Source organism: Chenopodium album, chromosome 7 (assembly GCF_948465745.1).
Source record: "Chenopodium album chromosome 7, dcCheAlbu1.1, whole genome shotgun sequence".
NCBI classification, from domain to species: Eukaryota; Viridiplantae; Streptophyta; class Magnoliopsida; order Caryophyllales; family Amaranthaceae; genus Chenopodium; species Chenopodium album.
This window is the reverse complement of record NC_137840.1, coordinates 74,767,910-74,786,234: the sequence shown is the minus strand read 5'-3', so window position 1 is coordinate 74,786,234 and position 18,325 is coordinate 74,767,910. Positions and strand designations below refer to the sequence as shown.

The following is an 18,325-nucleotide window of genomic DNA, read 5'->3' as shown; positions in this document are numbered from 1 at the left end:
ACTAGATGAGTGTGGGATCATTTCGAATCGAGTTAAGTTTTAACAATTTATTGAACAATGATATCAAACTTATTATACACTACTACACAAGTTATATAATAAGCAATTAATGCGATCCTATAGATAAGCAGCATACCATACTTTACTCTACAAAATACATACTCCGTTAATACATCGCATATACTCTAACAAAATTAGAGTTTTAAAAGGATACAAATAAAATTGAGTAGTAGTTACTAACTTACTACTAATGCACCCTTAAAGACCTTAATCACAATTATTTGGGTACAAAATTCAAATAGCCAATTCAAAAGAAAGCTACAACAATCAATAACAATAACATTAATAATCTTTTTTTTTTTTTATATATAAACGATGATTGACTAAACAATACTATCAAACTGTACTTCCAATTTCACCAATAATTAACCCAAAAAAACATGACTAAAACATGATTAATTTTTGTAATCTTTTAACAAGCCTTTTATTAAAAATCTAAATAGATTTTTTAGCAGCATGGATAGACTCAACCTTGCCATCGTTGCCACCAAGCAGCATGTACTTATCCTTCCTAGTGAACTGAGTGCACTCGAACCCTAGCACCCCAGCCAACATCTTCTGCACGTGGTTCGCCACCTCAATTGGTGTCTTTCCGCCTCCCTGACACGTCATCTCCGGCGGCAACTTGTCTAGGAAGGTCATTTCGTATGTTGGTCTTGGGTTCATGAAGAAGAAATAAGGGTCCCAAAATTTAACCCCTCTTACTGTTGTCCCATAGAACATGTTTTGCCTGCAGTTTATTGCTACTGGAACAATTCTGTACGTTCCAAACCCAATAATACAATTGTCAGCTTAATAAAAACTTCTTTTTAACATTAAACTTCGGTCATTTGAAGATAAACAATATTTTGTTATTTGTTACTGCATAATTGCACCATTTGCTTTTTCACAAGTCTCGTATGCACTAATTTGGCCATAGATATCTCTAATCGTGCATTTTATCTAGTTAAAAAAAACGAACAAGTATATATCGAAAATTACACTATAATTACTCCTAGTTTAGTTGTCATTTTAACTAATCGGAATTAATCGTGATTCCATATATTATACGTACGCTGTATATTATACTTTTAGACTTAGAGCTGATCAAATGTGGCCCGACCCGATTTTGGGCAGTTTTTTCCATCCCGAAATTGGGTCAAGCCTGACGTGGCCTGATTCTTCAAAAACTTTGGGCGGGATAGAGAAATCATTTTAATGCAAATTTAGTTGTTTTGTTTAGCCCGACACAAATTGGCCCGAAAAGTCCATATGGCCTGACCATTTTGGGCGGGTTTGAGCATGAATTTTTTGGTCCAAAATTTGGTCCGCCTAATAATCACCTCTAACTTTTACGCTTGATGAATAAATAATTACTTTAAAAAACAGTGTAGAAAAGTAAGGGACGGAAATAGTAAAATAAAAAGAGACGGAGAGAGTAATAACAAGAAAAATACCTGTCACTCAATTCAGCAAAGAGAGCACTAAAGCGAAGCAAGTAAGGCTCACGGCAAGTAGTTCCCTCAGGACAAATGACCAAATCACCCTTCTCAAGCAAAGCTTTAATCATATTAGCATCAGCCACACGATCTCTAGTCAAAGCAACGGCTGGGATTGGAGATATAAATCTAGAAAATTTGGACACACTATACGTAACAGTCGCAGGCTTTCTCTTAAGTGCAATAGCAATTTCAATAGGGTCAAGGGCAGTCCGATGATTACACACGTATAAGTTTCCGGGTTTCCCTGGTGACGGAGGTGGTGGCGGATCCCCTCGAATCACGAGCTTAATTCCCATCATAGCGTATGTATATCGTACGATGCGCTCGGGTAGTGGCAGGTTGAAGTATACTCTGCATATGGCTAGGATGAACCCGAATGGTATCCATATGAATGTGATCAATGCGTTTATTGGGTCTGGACGTTGTACTAGCCTTCCGTCGTGGAAGATGATCCTTGATTTTAATTGATCTTGTGCTACTGCCTTTGCTGATTTGTCTTTGTGCACCATGTACCCTTCCTGTACAACAGGGTTTATTAGATTTTGCGAAAAACGTAACAAACATACTGATACTGTAATATAGTAGTCCACACGTGATTTTATCATAAATAGTTGTACTTCTAGTTAGTTACTCAGTACATTTGTACATATAGATGACAACTTTATGGGTTTGTCATCAAAATGGTTTATTATATCAAAATAGTTACACTATTATAAAGTATACATTTAATTTTGTATAATTAAATATGGTTGGAGATGATATTAATAAATTTGAAAGGTGAAGCTGTATACGATTGTGATGGGCTAAATCTAATTTCATAAGTGTTGATTGGTTGTGGGTGGACTTTGGACCATAAAAATAAAGGATATTAAACTTTTGGCAACATTGAACTACTTGAAAGAATTTCTATAATTGTGGGCCTTAATTTTTATATGTTGCCTACTTGCCTTGTAGCTCAACTAATTTCCAACCCCATTTAACTATATTTCTTTTTTTTTTTTTTTTTTTTTTTGTATTATTGAAAATATGTAGCTAGGTATCGTATACCTTGATTACCTTCTTGAAGCATTAGCATTATTTGATCCTAAAACATGAGACAAAATTATTCTTATTCTTGATTTAAACTAAAATTATTCTTTTTCAACACCTTTTTTATTAAAAACCAAAACCGCTAAGAAAAGTTTGAGATCAATTCGATTTATATATCCCAAAAAATCAACAAGAAATATACCTTTTCACCTCATTCAAGGAAGCAAAAGTAAATTAATGTACTCCATATATTGTATTCATTCGCTTCCATTGGTTACGTTAACATTAGACATATATGTGCAATCTAGTTTGATGCGTAGCACTTCTTATGTTTTTTGTACACGTTTATTTTATAAAATTATGCACCTGGTGCATACAATCATCGTATCAACTATCAAACACTATTTTGAGTACATTTTTAATTAATTGTCTACAACAAGCTCGTAGATTATTATTAGTCAAAATACCTCATATAGCAAGACAAATTAATCTAATACTTAATGATCATTAAGAAATTAAAACAAATGCGTGATTTTTTCCAAGTATATGTCCACTTGCTAAAGAGTCTATTATATTGATGATCAAATTCCAATTAGTTCACCTACCAACAAACTTATCAACTAAGTGCAAGTAAAATCCAATTTCCACGACTAAGAAAAGAGTTTGATTAATTGACTATCAAGTTTTCCCTTCTTTTCTTGGATTATTGTCAACTTGAATTGACTCGTGCATATATATCGTTTACTTGTATTAAATCAACGAAAACTACTACTACTATTATTAATATCTCACTCTTTTTTATTAATTAATAGTTTTATATAACATGAATTTTCAGTGATGTATGTACAAAGTAGTTGAGTAGGATCATGCCTCATTTATTTTCCAGCTCAAAACATTCATATCTCAGTACTAAGGCAACCAACTGAAAAATAAAATTCTGCTATTATTCTCAGTATAATTATTAATCATATTTACTGTATTTTCTGAATAATACTGTAATATTTGTCATACCACGTATATCTATCTATCTATAACTTTTACTACTACCATGGAGTACACAAGACATCAGCACATTTATAATTGATGTAACATGGAATAAATACACACATTATGTAGTATCTACCTTTATGAACTAAAAAATTAGAAAAATTAAGGAAATTCATCTTACTTAATTATGTAGGTCCAAGTTTTTTATTTTTGATTATATGTATTAAATGTGTATAATTAATGTTGTTTACGTGAAAATCCAAAGCTTAGATACTTGATGTGACCCTTGTCTTATGAAGAAGGTAGTTGATTCATTTTGGTTTAGTTGTACTTGTTACATTTGCTAGCCCATGTGACGGTACTCACTCGTCGCCGTAACACATAACTCACATGTAATATCCTCTAATTTTCATTAATTCCAAAGACTCGTAATAGTTCTACGTAACCATACCACACAAAGTAGCACATAATATATGTGACCCTAACAAACAACAAACGGCTAATATTATTGGTACACACTATAACATCTAACGATTGATGGATAATATAAAATTAATATTATGAAACAGAAGGAGTAGTAATACGTACCTTACAGAGAGACATGAACTCGTGATCAGAAACGCGATCACCAAGTCCAAGATCAGGCAAGTCATCACCAAACTCCTCCAAAACAACCTCTTTTTTCTTCTCCCAAACCAAAACACCTCTACCCTTAACAAAACCAGTAGCCTTCTTAGTCTTAGGGTTAACCTCAATCTGAGTTCCTAACACCTTATCAGCACCCAAATACTCCTTGACAAAGGTTTCAACCATAATAGTGGGGTTAGCGGTGACAACAACTTTTTTACCTTCACACTTATCAAACACCTCCCAACTATCCTTCCTTACATCCGCGGCGTAGAACCTAGGGAGCACGGCCCGTGCCGCGAGCTCGATCTCGCGGACCTTAAGACCGGCAAAGGAAATGAAGATCATAGTCTGAATGGCTAACGATTCCGAGACGAATAAATAGGAGAATATAATGAAGGGCAGTGATAGAAGAAGGAAAAACCCTCGTAAAAGACTTCCTGCTTCAACAGCTACTAACATGAAGTAAGGAAAAGAGGAAGATTTTAATAACAGTGTTCCATCTAAATCAGCTGCAACACTTTTGTATGATTTTTTTTCTGGGTTACATTCAGAAATTGGAGGGAATTTCAACTTACCCATGTTTTTTTTTTTGTTTTGTTTTTTTGGGGGGTGGATTTATTATTATGAATGAAGAAAAAAGGGTGAAATGGGGGGATATATATGGAGGATAATTGAGTTTTGAGGAGAGAGAAAATGGAGGGTGTGGGTTGGCCAACGGTTGGGAAAGAAGAGGTGGTAATATCAACTTTGTTTGTTTTTTTTTTTTTAGTGAATTGAATTGAAGAAAAGATGTGAAGGAAAAAGGAAGATTGAAAAGAAGGAGAAGAAAGGAGAAAAAAGAGTGGGTTGGAAGTTGAAGGTGTATTAAATGGGTTTTATTTATTGCTCCTACTATTTGGTGTATTAGCGTGTTGTGGGAACTTTAAGATATGTTTCTATCATTTCGGATAATTAATTAGCTTATTATTTACCCCTACTATCCAGCGTTAATGATGTTTAATTCGACACAACTTTAGTGACCAACTATTTAGCTTATTTGGTGAAGTCTTAGAGAAGGTACATAAAACAACTTGAGATTGATATACATTTCCATCATATGTGAATTTAATAATATTATACGGAGTATGATAATATACATTAGGTTAATTTTTAAATTACCACCCAAAAATGTATCCATTTTCAAAATAATCACCTGTTAAATTTTTAATTTTATTTTACCACCCCTTAAATTCAAAAACTACTCAGATTACCACCCATTATAAAATTCTGGTGGAATTCTCTTATGTGGGCCCCACCTAACGACTCTTAGTGATAACAGGAAGAAGATGATCAGTAATAGTGGCAATTCAGATAACAAACTCTTGGTTTTTTTACTTGTTTTCTTTTGGTTTTAGGTTGTCTTGTACTTAATAAACTGGTTTAAAGGGGAGGTGGAGTGGAGACATGGTTGGTTGTAATGCTGAGACATAGCCGTTAATAATCATTGGGTAGGTCCACATGCAAGAAATCCACTAGGATTTTGCAATAGGTGGTAATCTTAGTAGTTTTTATCTAAAAGGTGATAAAATAAAATAAAAAACTAAACGGGTGATTATTTTTAAAATGGATACATTTTTTTGTGGTAATTTAAAAATTTTCCTATATATTACAGCGTATTGTCATAGTGTTTCTGGAGTTATGGATATGTTTTTAAGCTAGGCAGTGACGGACGTTAGTAAATAACAGCTAATTAAGTTAGTAAGTTATATATTTTACATATGATCTGCTAGATTAAAGGACGAAGAGTGTGTATGTACAAGCTAAGTTGAAACAAAATATGAATATCATGAATTTACTTCACATGGTACTTGGTGGTATATATGATTACTTAAATGTGATTATACATATGTACTGTGTGAAAACTACAACTACTATATATAGTTGTTACAGTTGTAATGACATTTAAATTAAGATAAAGCAAGCACTCATTTCTTTCATCTACATTGACTTTCATTTATTTTAACTTTCCCAATTTGTCTTTTAACTTTTTTATATTGTATCTTTGGTCCATATGGTCATATGGAGAACAAGTAGGGGAAAAAAAATAAATATGTCGTATCAAATATACGAATTATATCTATACACCTAAGCAAGCTAGGTTCAATCAGTTCGGTAACCAATTATAAATAGCGGTAAGAGAATTAAGGTTAGCATAATGTTTCGATTAATCTTTACTACTTATATATCAAACAATGCAAATTATGATTAGCATATAGTATTACTACTAATATAGCTTAGCTTTCTTTTAAATCAATATATTCGTTACCGACCAACGTCATGATATATTATGGTTAGAAAAACTGAAGTTTGAAAAAAGCATGTATCATAATAATAGATAAGCATTAGAATAATGATAGAGATTATACCCTAAATCAATTAGTCGTATAATAAGATAAAGCTACTAGAAGTAGTTTGTTCGGACCAACAAATTTAGAGGAAGAACAAAAACAAAGAAAGAAGGTAAAATCTCCAAGTTTCCAACTAACACATCTACTTGATTCAGAAAGTATATTCAATGTTATCTCCCTCGCCCCCCTTTTTTGGTCCCTTTTGTTACTAGTTCAAAACATATGTGACGCCTTTCTTTTAGAATAAAAGGGTTTTATGATCAATGCTAAATGGTGGCCCTTGTTTCGGTCCAACACGGGTGTCGAGTAGGACGGGTTGTCCGGAGAGAGGAGTAAGAGTTGAGGAGCCTCGGATTTAAGACCAGGAATGTAAAAGGCATACATCTTACCACTTAATTAGTCGATTGTCATAGACGAGACTTTCTTAAAAAAAAAAAAATTAAAAAAAAAAAAAACCGTATGCATATGTAGAATCACGATTATTGCTAGAGTAGTGTCTTAACTTTCTTATTGATCACATCTGTAGCATTATACCATATCGATATTGTTCCTTAATGATTTTAACACTTAATTAGGTCCTTCGTACTTTTTTTTTTTTTTTTTTTTTTTGGGGTGTGTGTGTGAGAATGAGAGGCTAAGCCTCGAGAAGGTCCTCCGTACTTAATTGCATGAGAATTAAAAGCACTAAACAAGAAAGTGTAATGTGATGTAGTGCAACAATTGGAGATATCAAATCATGACTAGGTTATTAACCAACCTACCCTCAAATAATTAAGGGTGTTTGATTTTAATTAATAATTTCTTTGAACTTATGTAACCTGCACTTTTTTTATTTGAAATTTGCCAAACTTTTGAATATATTAAACCTTAGGTTATATTGTTTGATATTAGCTTATTTAACTTTAAACTTAATTACTTTCAAACGAAGAGAAGCCACCAGAAACTTAATTACCTTAATTACTTATGGTGACTATTAATTTCAAACAAATGAAGTACATGTTGTTACTAGTAACAAAAGCTTTTTTCGACCTTGGATAAATAAAAGCTAAGATAAAGAGTACTCTTCAATGAAGTAGGATTATTAATGCTTATGACTGTGATGTAACTTTTGGATGTACCAAATTCATGAAATTTTGGTGCATTCATATTCTATCTCATGCTAAGTTTATGCCGACCATGCAGTTCATAATAATAAGTCGTGCTTTCTTTTTTTATTTTAAGCTTACAAAAAGCTAGTTAATAAGAATTTTCATCAAGCTAGGAATAAATCGATGCTTTAAATTTAAAAACCGCAAATTTAGATAGAGAAAATTATCAAAGTAAAGATTGCTCCATTTTAACATCTAGTTGCTAGCCTTGTACTAGTACTAGTACTAGTATTAATAATATGCCCTGCTGAATAATTAATGTCCACATGTGAAGAATTGAAAGAATAATAAAACAGAAATTGCTGTATTTTGTAGGTAAGAATTAATTGAGGGTAGGTAGGTTAGGACTTGGGCGATATTAGACAACCTTATAAAGTATGTACAAATTAGTTGTTCTCGAGTATACCAGAGCTATATGTATTCATAAGTTTTTATTTATTTATTTATTTAATTATTTTGCTCAATTTATCATTTATTTATTTAACTAGGTTATCCCCATACGATGCACGTTTAGAATTAATCTTTTTTGTAATCTATGTTCTGTTGCATTACATTATATATGAAGATTAGAATTAGATATAAAAATAATCAAAAAGTTTTGGGAAAGTTAAAAAAAAATATATATATATATATATATATATATATATATATATATATATATATATATATATATATATATATATATATATATATATATATATATATATTGAACCCATAATCAAACATCAAACAAATTAGATATGCAAAACTATAATTTAGGAGAGAAATTTGGGAAATTTTTTAATGCAAGAATGACATGTATAAAAGTTTGAGGGTCGATGATCTCAGCAGTGTTTTATTTTAGTAATACGGGGTAGTTAATAGATGTTCTCCGCCAAAATTGATGTATAGAAAATAAAATTAAAGTCTTATAAAAAAATAAATAAAACAAAATAAAATAAAGTAACTTTGAGGGTACTCGTGAACAAAATAGAGCGAGGTGTTGAGCAGTATATGTACAGTTGTAGAAGGGTATATACAGTTGTTAGTTAACATGTTTGTCTAGGAAATGTTAATTCATACGAGCTGAGTACCATAATTTTCAACAAGCACACTTTATAGTATAACAGCGACAGCGGTTTAATGCCTTCAACTGTACTTACGGCCTACCATTATATGTTAATGCTGCTGCACAATTTTCATAAGACCATAAACTTGAGTTATACTCTTAAATGTTTCACAATGGCTAAACCAAAATTTTAAATATGGCCTAGCTCGACTAGACTTGTATAGGCTTATTGCCTTATTGGTGCCACTAATTGTACTTTTGGCTTATTATATTGGTTAGTTCAATATCACTTAAATGAATGACTCAACCCCCAAATACAACTTGTATCAAATTTGATCCTTACATCCCACTTGTCAACTCTATAGACTAAAGAAGTTGGTCGTTGCTCACTCAGTAGAACCCTAATACTGTGCATATGTAAGTTATCTCTCATTATAAAAAAAGACAAAGATGTTCTCAGATTTAGCCACTTGTAATTTTCTCATTTTCAAATGGTTTTAGAATAAAACTTCATTTTAAACTTATAAGTTACAAATAAACCATATATCCAAGCTTATTTAACGCAATGTGCTCCCATATTAATTCATCTCGTTCAAGTGTCACCTATAGGACATTTTTTTTATTGCTGTCTATTGTCAATTATGATCCAAATGGCATTTATGAACATAAACCCATCCTAGAAAGCTAATTGGATGTAAAAACTCATAATTTTTTAGTGACATTTGAATATGAATCCATAAAACTATTAATAATGGGGTCAGTCAAACATGACATACATAGTGTTTGGCATCGAATAGTATTGAGGAAAAGAGGGGTCTACCATCATTTGTTGTCGTAGACAATGAACACAGCCCCAACAAGTTTCTGTAAAAAAAGCCATATGTTCAGTTTTCTTTTGGCCCCAATTATGGGTTTGCTTGTCGTACTTCACCCATACACCCTTAGAATGGGCCTCTTTTGTATGTTTATTGTCTAAATGGATCTTGAATGTAAATTAAACCAATGAGCTACGAAATATATTAGAGAGTATGACCCTTTAAATGGGCTCTAATGACAGTGTGTGGGCTCTAATAACAGTGTGTAGTACCTAACTACCTATCTGGGTGTTTTGTCAAAATAAACTGGTTAAGTGTGTTGGTTTCGAGTTCATTTTCCAAATATAAGCCATAATCCATTTAAGTTGAGATCGGGTTGGTGACTTAGGCCTTGTTCACTTGGATGCAGCAGAATTGGATATATAACGCGTTAGTTTAAAACTGATTTCAGAGTTACAGGAATACAGGATGGTTATATTCTCTTAGTAGATAGAACAATGTTGCAACTCCGATACTGTATTTAATTGATGATTGTAATGGAGGATTAGGATAGCCTGAAGTTATCAAAAGTCATAGAACGGTAAAACTACATAGCAGATTCGGGGGGCTTATAACTTGGAAGTTACTTGAAACATTGAAAAGAAATTTAGAAGCTGCCATAAAATTAAGCATAATAATTCAAGTTAAGATATTCACATCCTCATACAACAACTTCATTACAAAAACACCGTAACAAAAAATAGATAACAAGTCCTTGAACAAACAAGCACAAACAGCATCAGACGATTCAAGAAACATCCTTTCTTAAGATCCAGACTTGAATGGAATAGCCCTGATCACCACCTGGTGGTACAATGCAGCCAAAGCAGCTCCGATGAAGGGTCCAACCCAGAAAACCCACTGCACATGCACAAGGGTCATTAGAGTCAAGTATAATAAAATAGAACACGGCACTACTACAGATTACTTCGAGTCACATTAGTAGGGAGGGAAATGGGACTGCTGCTCAGTGTATGCAACAAATTTCTCATTAATGCTTAATATGTTCTGCTATTAAGAAATAATAACATAATAGTATAACACAATAAGAAGTGGTAGCAAGGTCGAGTAGACATACATGATGATCCCAAGCATGGTCCTTGTTGTAGATGATGGCAGCACCAAGACTCCTGGCAGGGTTGATGCCGGTACCTGTGATGGGGATGGTGGCCAAGTGAACCAAGAACACGGCGAATCCAATAGGCAGTGGTGCCAAAATCTGCATTTATTTAGCAACAGGAGTACTATAAGTTACCATCATTATGTTGCAGTAGTAAAACAACAAGTCATTTACAATCTTAGACCCTGATGTTCACATTCCACCACCCTAATATAAATTCAGGTGGTACAACAAATCAAGATAGCCAATTAATATCACTGCAATCTCAGATAGTACTGTATTAAGCAACATTTATAGCTTGCTTATCAGTTAAGGGGTGTTTATGTGCAAATCAAAGAAGTCTTTCAGTTAACACATCAATTTCCCCCCAGAAATACTCATGTATGCTTATCGCTTCATCCATCTCAATAGATCTTTGTCTTAAATTTAGCCAAATTAACCTCATTTTAAACACTAAGCAAATAATCACATTTATTAATGTTTGTTATGACTTATGAGCAACAATTCAGAGTAATATAGGAGAATTTAAAGTAATATTGGGCCAATAAGGGCCTGTTCTCATTGACTGAACTGAGGTAAGCTGAACTGAATATTTTATAAGAGAAGGAAATTAGGAGTTCAACTGAACAACTGAGCTGAACTGAATTTCAACGTAAGAGAACAGGCCCTTAAAGTAATATTGGGTCAATTATACTTGAATTATATTTGTTATGAACTAATAATTCATGAAATTAATGCAAAACATACACTACTCAATCCCTCCTTTGATAAAATGATAATTTATTTCTCATTTTTCACGGGATTTAAGGATCACAAAAACAAGCACTTCAGCAGAAATAAAAAGGAGTTAAAAAAGAGTGAAAGAAAAGGCTTACAGGAACATGGGAGTCCCTAGCACTCCTCTTAGCATCAGTGGCAGAGAAAACAGTGTAGACAAGAACAAAAGTGCCAACAATCTCAGCACCAAGACCATCACCTTTGGTGTAACCATGGTTAACCACATTGGCTCCACCACCCTGCATTTCATAGATGTTTGGCTGGAAACCCTTAACCACACCAGCACCACAAATGGCTCCTAAACATTGCATTATCATGTAAAATACAGCCCTTGTTAAGGACAGTTTCCTTGCCAATAGCAGACCAAATGTCACTGCTGGGTTTATGTGACCACCTGTCCAATATATTCACAACCTTTGTTCAGTTTAACCTTATTAACCAAAATTTTATCATTCATCTATTAACCACTACAATTAATTACATTTAACAAAGAAGGAAAAAATAACACTACATTATCTTTCTATCTTGATTTTTTTTTAGCTTGAAGATTTTTTTAAACATCTAAGTTCCCAAATTTTACCCCCAAAAGCTGATAATTTTCTTATAATAAAACATTATTAATCCAAAAAATAGAACATGAGTACTTAATTAACCATTTCAATTAATTACATTTACCAGGAAAATGTAAAAATTGACACTTTCTTTGTCCTTTCATCTTAATCTCTACCTTTAAAGCTCAATTCTACATTATTTATAAGCATAAAACAGAAGAAATTTTTTTAAATCTAACTGAAAAAGGAATAAACAGGCTTAAGAATGTTATTTATAAAAGAAAAATAAATGAAAGATAACCCAGAATTAGCTTTCATCTGACACACATTTATATACAATAGCTCAAGTTTTACTCATAAACCAAAAACATAATATTTTTTTTAAAAAAATTTCTTAGAACTATATGCCTCAAAACTACACTTATACATTATTAAAAACATAAAATAAATCCAAGAAAAACCCAGAAGCAATTACAAGATCTAATGAACTCAGAACACAAAATCAACCAAAAAAGTTCAAATCTTTACAAGAAAAAAAGGGTTAAGAAGCAAACCTGAAATACCAGCAGTGCAGTAAACAAGAGCAAAGATCATACCACCAAAAGCCCAAGCAATACCCTGAATACCAACAGAAGCACAAATATTGGGAGCTCTTTTAACACCCATGACAGTTAATACAGTTATGTAAAGGAACAAGAATGTTGCCATAAACTCAGCAATTCCAGCCCTCCAAAAAGACCATGATTGAAGCTCCCCTGGCTCAAACAATGGTGCTGGTGGTGGCTCTTTGTAGTCCTTTGATTGTGCTGATGTTCCCAATGGTTGCCTTTCTGAGTACTTGTTTGCTCCTAATCTTACATCTTCTTCTTTCCCCTCCATTTTCTTCTTTCTCTCTCTAGCTTCTTACTTTCTCTCTCTAGAATTGTCTAGAAGTTGATGGAATTAATGAATGATGAATTGGAGTGAGAGGAAAGCGTAAAAAGAGTGGGTTTTTATAGGGAAAGATGATTGCTTTATGGGAGGGAGTGTGTGAGTACTGGCTAGTAAGTTCTTGAGTTTTGATAACAACAAAACAAAACAAAAACAGGGGATTCTTTTTAGTTTAATTAATTGCATTTTTAAGAATGATTAATTATGAAAAAAGGTTGTTGCTTTATCTCGTAGACAAATATGACAACTATGGCCTCTGAGTTGTTAGCAACGGTCCATGGCCAAAACGGATAGTAGACAAAATTAATGTAAGCAATGAAAAATGAAATACTCACAAATTTATAACTGTTAGAAGTAAGATAATACGCTCAAAAAATTGATGTAGTGTGAATACATTGTGTAAAGTAGTTTGAGGGTCTATTCTGTTCTACTTAATTTCAATTCAGTTCAGTTTAGTTTCTAATTTACTTTGCTTATAAACATTTCATTTCAGATATATTCAGTTCAGTTCAGCCTCAATCAATTCAGCCTGGTTATTTTCAATGAATCAAAACGGGCATTGAGTCGTTATAGAATTGACTTCTTTGTAACATGTTCGGTAAAAAAAATAAAAAAAATAATATAAACATGTTTAAATGGTAGTAGAGGATATATGAGGGCCGATGAGGCGATGACAATGGCAAGTTAAGCAACTCATACAACTATACAAGATTACAAAGATTAATAATGATATTCAATTGCTCATTGTAAGATGAGTATACCATCACCAAAAACAAAACACCAAATATTACCAAAATTAGCTAATAGAAAGAATTTACTAAGATTAGTAAAGTAAAGAAAGAAGAATATTAGGAGGGTATTAAAAATGGGATTAGTGAAGATGTTTCCAGAAAATGGCAGAATACATAAAGACATGTCTCTGTCACGAGGCTGCCCTAATTGTTATTCCACCAAACCTTTCCACTCACTGTCTGTTTTTTACTCTTTGTTGTATTGGATTTTACCCCACCTTTTTTTAACTGCTAAGGTTAATAAAAATTAAAAAAAATGGCAAATGAAAAATGACAAAATAGAAATGAAGAGAGAAAGTGGGACAGAAAATTCAAAATAGGTCCTGGAAGAAAGTGGGACGGTCTAGACTACCCGTTGGGCGGTGGGTCAAGCAACAACCCAACTACCACTCTCCAACTCACCTTTTTTTCTTTTTTTTTTTTCTTTTTTTATAAATTTATTTTTTTGCTAATTACTTTTTTTTTATTATTAATTGTATACCGAATTAAATCGAAGGAGTAAGTATTTAAAAATGGAGGGAGTAATAGTTTATTCACATTTACTGAATTGAGTTGAACAAATTAGAGTTAAACTGAACTGATTGGAGCTGAACTAAATTGAATAGAGCTGAAATAAATAATTTTTTAGAGAAGAAAATTAGGAGCTGAAGTGAATTGAAATTAACCTAAAGTGAAGAGACCCTAAGGAAAAAAAAAAATCAAACATCGATTCTAAAATCTCCTAAAGTCAGAATAGAAAATTGGTAAATTATCCTTTACCCCCTCAGGCCCTCAACATCTAGTTTCTACTTGTAGTAAAAACCAAACAATTTATGTCCATATTAATTTTTTAAAAAAAACGCAATCAGGCCGTATGTACAATAATACGCGTAGCTAATTGGAGTATTGGATTGGACTGGCATGCCCTGTTCGAAACTGGGACCCACTATAACAGCTATAAACTGTATACAGTTGGGGCCGCCCTTAGCCAATCATAGCTAAAGGAAATACCACAAAATTACACTTAATTAAAAAAAAAAAAATAGTGTCACACAACAAACCAATACCATGGTATTCAATATTGTATTAAAATTAGGATCTTGTTAACAAATGCCCCCAGGGCGTTAGATAAGTATTTAAAATATTGCTTAAATGATAAAATTTGGAAAAATATGACAAAATCACGCGTCGATTGATGTAATTAAAATTCATTTTAATTTAATCTTTCTACTTTTAGTTAGATTATTCAACGCCCTCGGAACGTTCGTTAGCTTTTACCTTAAAATTCAATCAAACTCACAATAAACAAAAAAATTACCTTGAAATAGGTTAAAGGTAACATGATTTTTTTTTTTTTAAAGAAAATATGAAAATTGTTTAAGATATCCTCATACCATCTTTTAATAAAAATAATGAAAATTAATGTAATACATTTTTAAAATATGAATAATATTATACAAGTAATACATAAAATTAATGAAAATCCACCTAATTTAAAAATACAAATAATATTATACTTCATAATAAATAAACTCTTTTAGACCTCCACATAAATACAAGTAATGCATTTTAGAGAAAAAAAAACGAAGAAATAAAAATATTGAAAAATAAAATGATAAATGGTGAGAAATAAATGGCTAAGAAGTTAGATTTTAGATAATGTTAGCAATACCATATCTTAAAGACATCCACATATTCCATGCCACGTGTAAAAACCACAATCACCATTTTTGTAATTGGTAAACATTGAGTAGCATTAATAATAGTTTCTTGTAAACAATTGAAGCTACAATAAACTTTAGTATAGGAGAAATATATCATAGTAATTAAGGAAGCAAAAAAACAATGGCAACCTCAGTGATGTCTTCATTGAGCTTGAAGCCTTCTTCATTTGGTGTTGAAAGTAAGGCAGCAATCAAAGGTTTGCCTTCTCTTTCAAGATCTTCTGCCTCTTTCACTGTTCGTGCTAGTGGTGTCAAGAAGATCAAGACTGACAAACCCTTTGGTATGTATTCCATTTTTCATATCTACTCGTAGTACTACCTTCGTTACAGGTTATGTGCAACGATTAAACATTTCCCTCTCTACTTTATGTCAAATTATTGCATATAATCTGTAACGGAGGTAGTAGATGAATAACATATGTACGTGCATGCTTTAAATATTTTTAGGTTAACTTCAACCCGTCTTACAACAATAACTTAATGGAATTTGTCTTAATTGTAACTTGTGTAGATAAAGAAAATCAGTTGCATATTTTTGGATGGATAATAAAATATTAGAAACTTTTAAGAGTGATGATAAATGATTTTGGATGGAAAAAAAAGTTTTGGTTATGAGATAGATGATTATTAATTTTTTTTTAAAAAAAATTATTTATAGATTTGTTCACTTCAGCTCCAATCAATTCAGTTCACTTCCTAATTTCATTCGCTCATAAACAATTCATTTCAGTTAAGTTCAGCTTCAATCACATCAGTTCAGCTCAATTTAATAAATCAGAACAGACTCATAGTATATCAACATAAATCCTTAGAAGTCTAGAAATATTTAACTCAAATAGTCATGATAATTAATAAATAATGATATATTCTTATTCAAATTAATGAATTTATGGGAAAAAAAGGTAAAGCTTAAGAGAGGAAATTCCCCCTCTATAAAAACTCCACTTTAATCTACTCGTACAAGATATATACGAGATGTTAACAAAATATTATTGCTAATTTATGTAGGAATTGGCGGAGGCATGGAGTTGAGGGATGGTGTTGATTCGTCCGGAAGGAAAGGAAGGGTAGGTGTTTCGTCTATGACAAAATTCTTACTTTCGTCATGTTTTATAATTAGATGTATTACTTTCTCTTCCACTTAATATTTCTTATTTTCTAGATACGCATACTTAAAATTAAATTTTAGCAGTGCAAATTTCATTTTGTTTTAACTTATTAGAATTAATTATAATAAAATTGTGAAGAGTTGAGGGTTATGGAGTATATTGATTGATTTATTATATATTGATGTTCTATTTGGGAATGGATGCAGGGCAAAGGTGTTTACCAATTTGTTGACAAATATGGTGCCAATGTTGATGGTTACAGGTTAGGGAGTCCCTATTTTGATTTTCTATTCAATTGTAATTATAAATATTTCTCATGTACATCTAAATAATTTCTTAAAAATGTTCTTGAGTTATTAAGTATTGTATTAAGTTATTGATTTTTTTTTTCTCGTTAAAATAATCTCAATGTCAACTTTTCATAATTTATACTTCCTCCGTTCTGTTAATATTGCAACAAGGAGAAAATTACGCATCTCAAAACACATTTTATATACTAAAAATCTATTATTGTGTAAGAGTAAAAAATATAAAAACTTGATATTGTGAAAGTATTTTATAAGACGAATCCAACAATATCCCACTTCACTATATTTGTTTAACGTATAACTCATATTATATGGTCAAACAAGAGTGATGAATAGTATAAAAAATCCATTGTTGCAATATTAATAGAACGGAGGAAGTACTATTGTTGATTGAATTTATCATTGGTCTATTATAGAAAGACATTGATTTACGAGTATTTTCCAATTTCTTACTTTCACCCTAATTATGTGCAGTCCAATCTACAACGAAGAGGAGTGGTCACCTAGCGGTGACGTGTACGCTGGCGGTATGCTTCATTTTAAATGCAATTTCAGAATTATATTGAAAATTTTTCCTTTGAAATTTAAATGGCTTTAACATCAAACAATATGTCATCGAAAAAATAAATAAAAAATCAAACAATATTGCATAAATATATTTGAAATTTAATAAAAAAAAAAAAAAAAAACATTTAATGTAGTTTATAGTAAAATTATGGTAAAACTAACTTAATTATATTGGATAAACCTGTAGGTACCACTGGCCTATTAATATGGGCTGTGACTCTAGCCGGACTCCTTGCTGGTGGTGCATTGCTTGTTTACAACACAAGTGCTTTGGCTCAATAAACCCAATTTTATGTTATTTTTGTGTATTAAGTTTATTGATTAGCCAATTATAAACTACTGGTATAAAAGTGACATGTAAAATACTTTGTGCAATCATGGATCATATTTAGTAATTGATTATGTGAAATATCTTATTGTGTACTACTTGCATTTACGAACTAAACTAATTATATTGTTCTAATTCATAGTATAAGGATTTTCGTTGATAAAGTTTATTTTTTCGAGAGAAGTTACAAATCATTCTTGCTCATGAGCTAAAAACAGTTAAGATACAACAAAATTTAGATAATCACTAGTTAAACACAGTTTATAGTAATTTAAATTTTGACAAGATAAATTGAAAAGAATCGATAATAGCTATTGCAAAGTATAATTTTCTAAGTTTAAAAGCTAAACTTGAGCTTTATGGTATTCTTTCACCTCATTTTATCCATTTTTAAAGGGTCTGTCCTCTTCAGTTTAATTTCAGTTCAGCTTCTGATTTCCTTCTCTTATTAACAATTCATTTCAACTCTATTCGGTTCAATTCATCTCCAATCAATTCAGTTCAATCCAATTATTGT

At 31.8% G+C, this 18,325-nt stretch overlaps 3 protein-coding genes across 3 annotated transcripts; 1 reads left to right on the top strand and 2 right to left on the bottom strand.

Annotated features, from left to right (window-relative positions):
- Positions 1–141: 141 nt before the first annotated feature.
- On the bottom strand, positions 142–4,965 carry LOC145639581 (glycerol-3-phosphate 2-O-acyltransferase 4-like). Its single transcript, XM_081690859.1, has 3 exons — positions 4,146–4,965; positions 1,497–2,059; positions 142–817 (listed from the first exon to the last, which is right to left on the bottom strand). The coding sequence occupies exons 1-3, from the start codon at positions 4,764–4,766 to the stop codon at positions 496–498; spliced, it is 1,506 nt and encodes a 501-aa protein (XP_081546985.1). The 5' UTR covers positions 4,767–4,965; the 3' UTR covers positions 142–495.
- A 5,254-nt stretch (positions 4,966–10,219) lies between these two features.
- On the bottom strand, positions 10,220–13,050 carry LOC145639580 (putative aquaporin PIP1-4). Its single transcript, XM_081690858.1, has 4 exons — positions 12,627–13,050; positions 11,620–11,915; positions 10,703–10,843; positions 10,220–10,485 (listed from the first exon to the last, which is right to left on the bottom strand). Exons 1-4 carry the CDS (start codon positions 12,949–12,951, stop codon positions 10,390–10,392), a joined length of 858 nt encoding a protein of 285 aa, XP_081546984.1. The 5' UTR covers positions 12,952–13,050; the 3' UTR covers positions 10,220–10,389.
- Positions 13,051–15,544: 2,494 nt separating this feature from the next.
- On the top strand, positions 15,545–17,903 carry LOC145639578 (photosystem II 10 kDa polypeptide, chloroplastic). Its single transcript, XM_081690857.1, has 5 exons — positions 15,545–15,777; positions 16,505–16,563; positions 16,812–16,867; positions 17,388–17,440; positions 17,668–17,903. Exons 1-5 carry the CDS (start codon positions 15,618–15,620, stop codon positions 17,760–17,762), a joined length of 423 nt encoding a protein of 140 aa, XP_081546983.1. The 5' UTR covers positions 15,545–15,617; the 3' UTR covers positions 17,763–17,903.
- Positions 17,904–18,325: the final 422 nt, after the last annotated feature.

Bases quoted from the DNA above. Each gene is read 5' to 3' on its own strand.
- LOC145639581 (XM_081690859.1), bottom strand. From the start codon at position 4,766: ATGGGTAAGTTGAAATTCCCTCCAATTTCTGAATGTAACCCAGAAAAA. The intron at 2,060-4,145 runs GTACGTATTACT...CCTGTTGTACAG, and splicing joins AGTTCATGTCTCTCTGTAAG to GAAGGGTACATGGTGCACAA. The intron at 818-1,496 runs GTATTTTTCTTG...TGGAACGTACAG, and splicing joins TTTGCTGAATTGAGTGACAG to AATTGTTCCAGTAGCAATAA.
- LOC145639578 (XM_081690857.1), top strand. From the start codon at position 15,618: ATGGCAACCTCAGTGATGTCTTCATTGAGCTTGAAGCCTTCTTCATTT. The intron at 16,868-17,387 runs GTTAGGGAGTCC...AATTATGTGCAG, and splicing joins GCCAATGTTGATGGTTACAG to TCCAATCTACAACGAAGAGG. The intron at 17,441-17,667 runs GTATGCTTCATT...ATAAACCTGTAG, and splicing joins CGGTGACGTGTACGCTGGCG to GTACCACTGGCCTATTAATA.
- LOC145639580 (XM_081690858.1), bottom strand. From the start codon at position 12,951: ATGGAGGGGAAAGAAGAAGATGTAAGATTAGGAGCAAACAAGTACTCA. The intron at 11,916-12,626 runs GTTTGCTTCTTA...TATATTGGACAG, and splicing joins CTGCACTGCTGGTATTTCAG to GTGGTCACATAAACCCAGCA. The intron at 10,486-10,702 runs GTATGTCTACTC...GTGCATGTGCAG, and splicing joins ACCATGCTTGGGATCATCAT to TGGGTTTTCTGGGTTGGACC.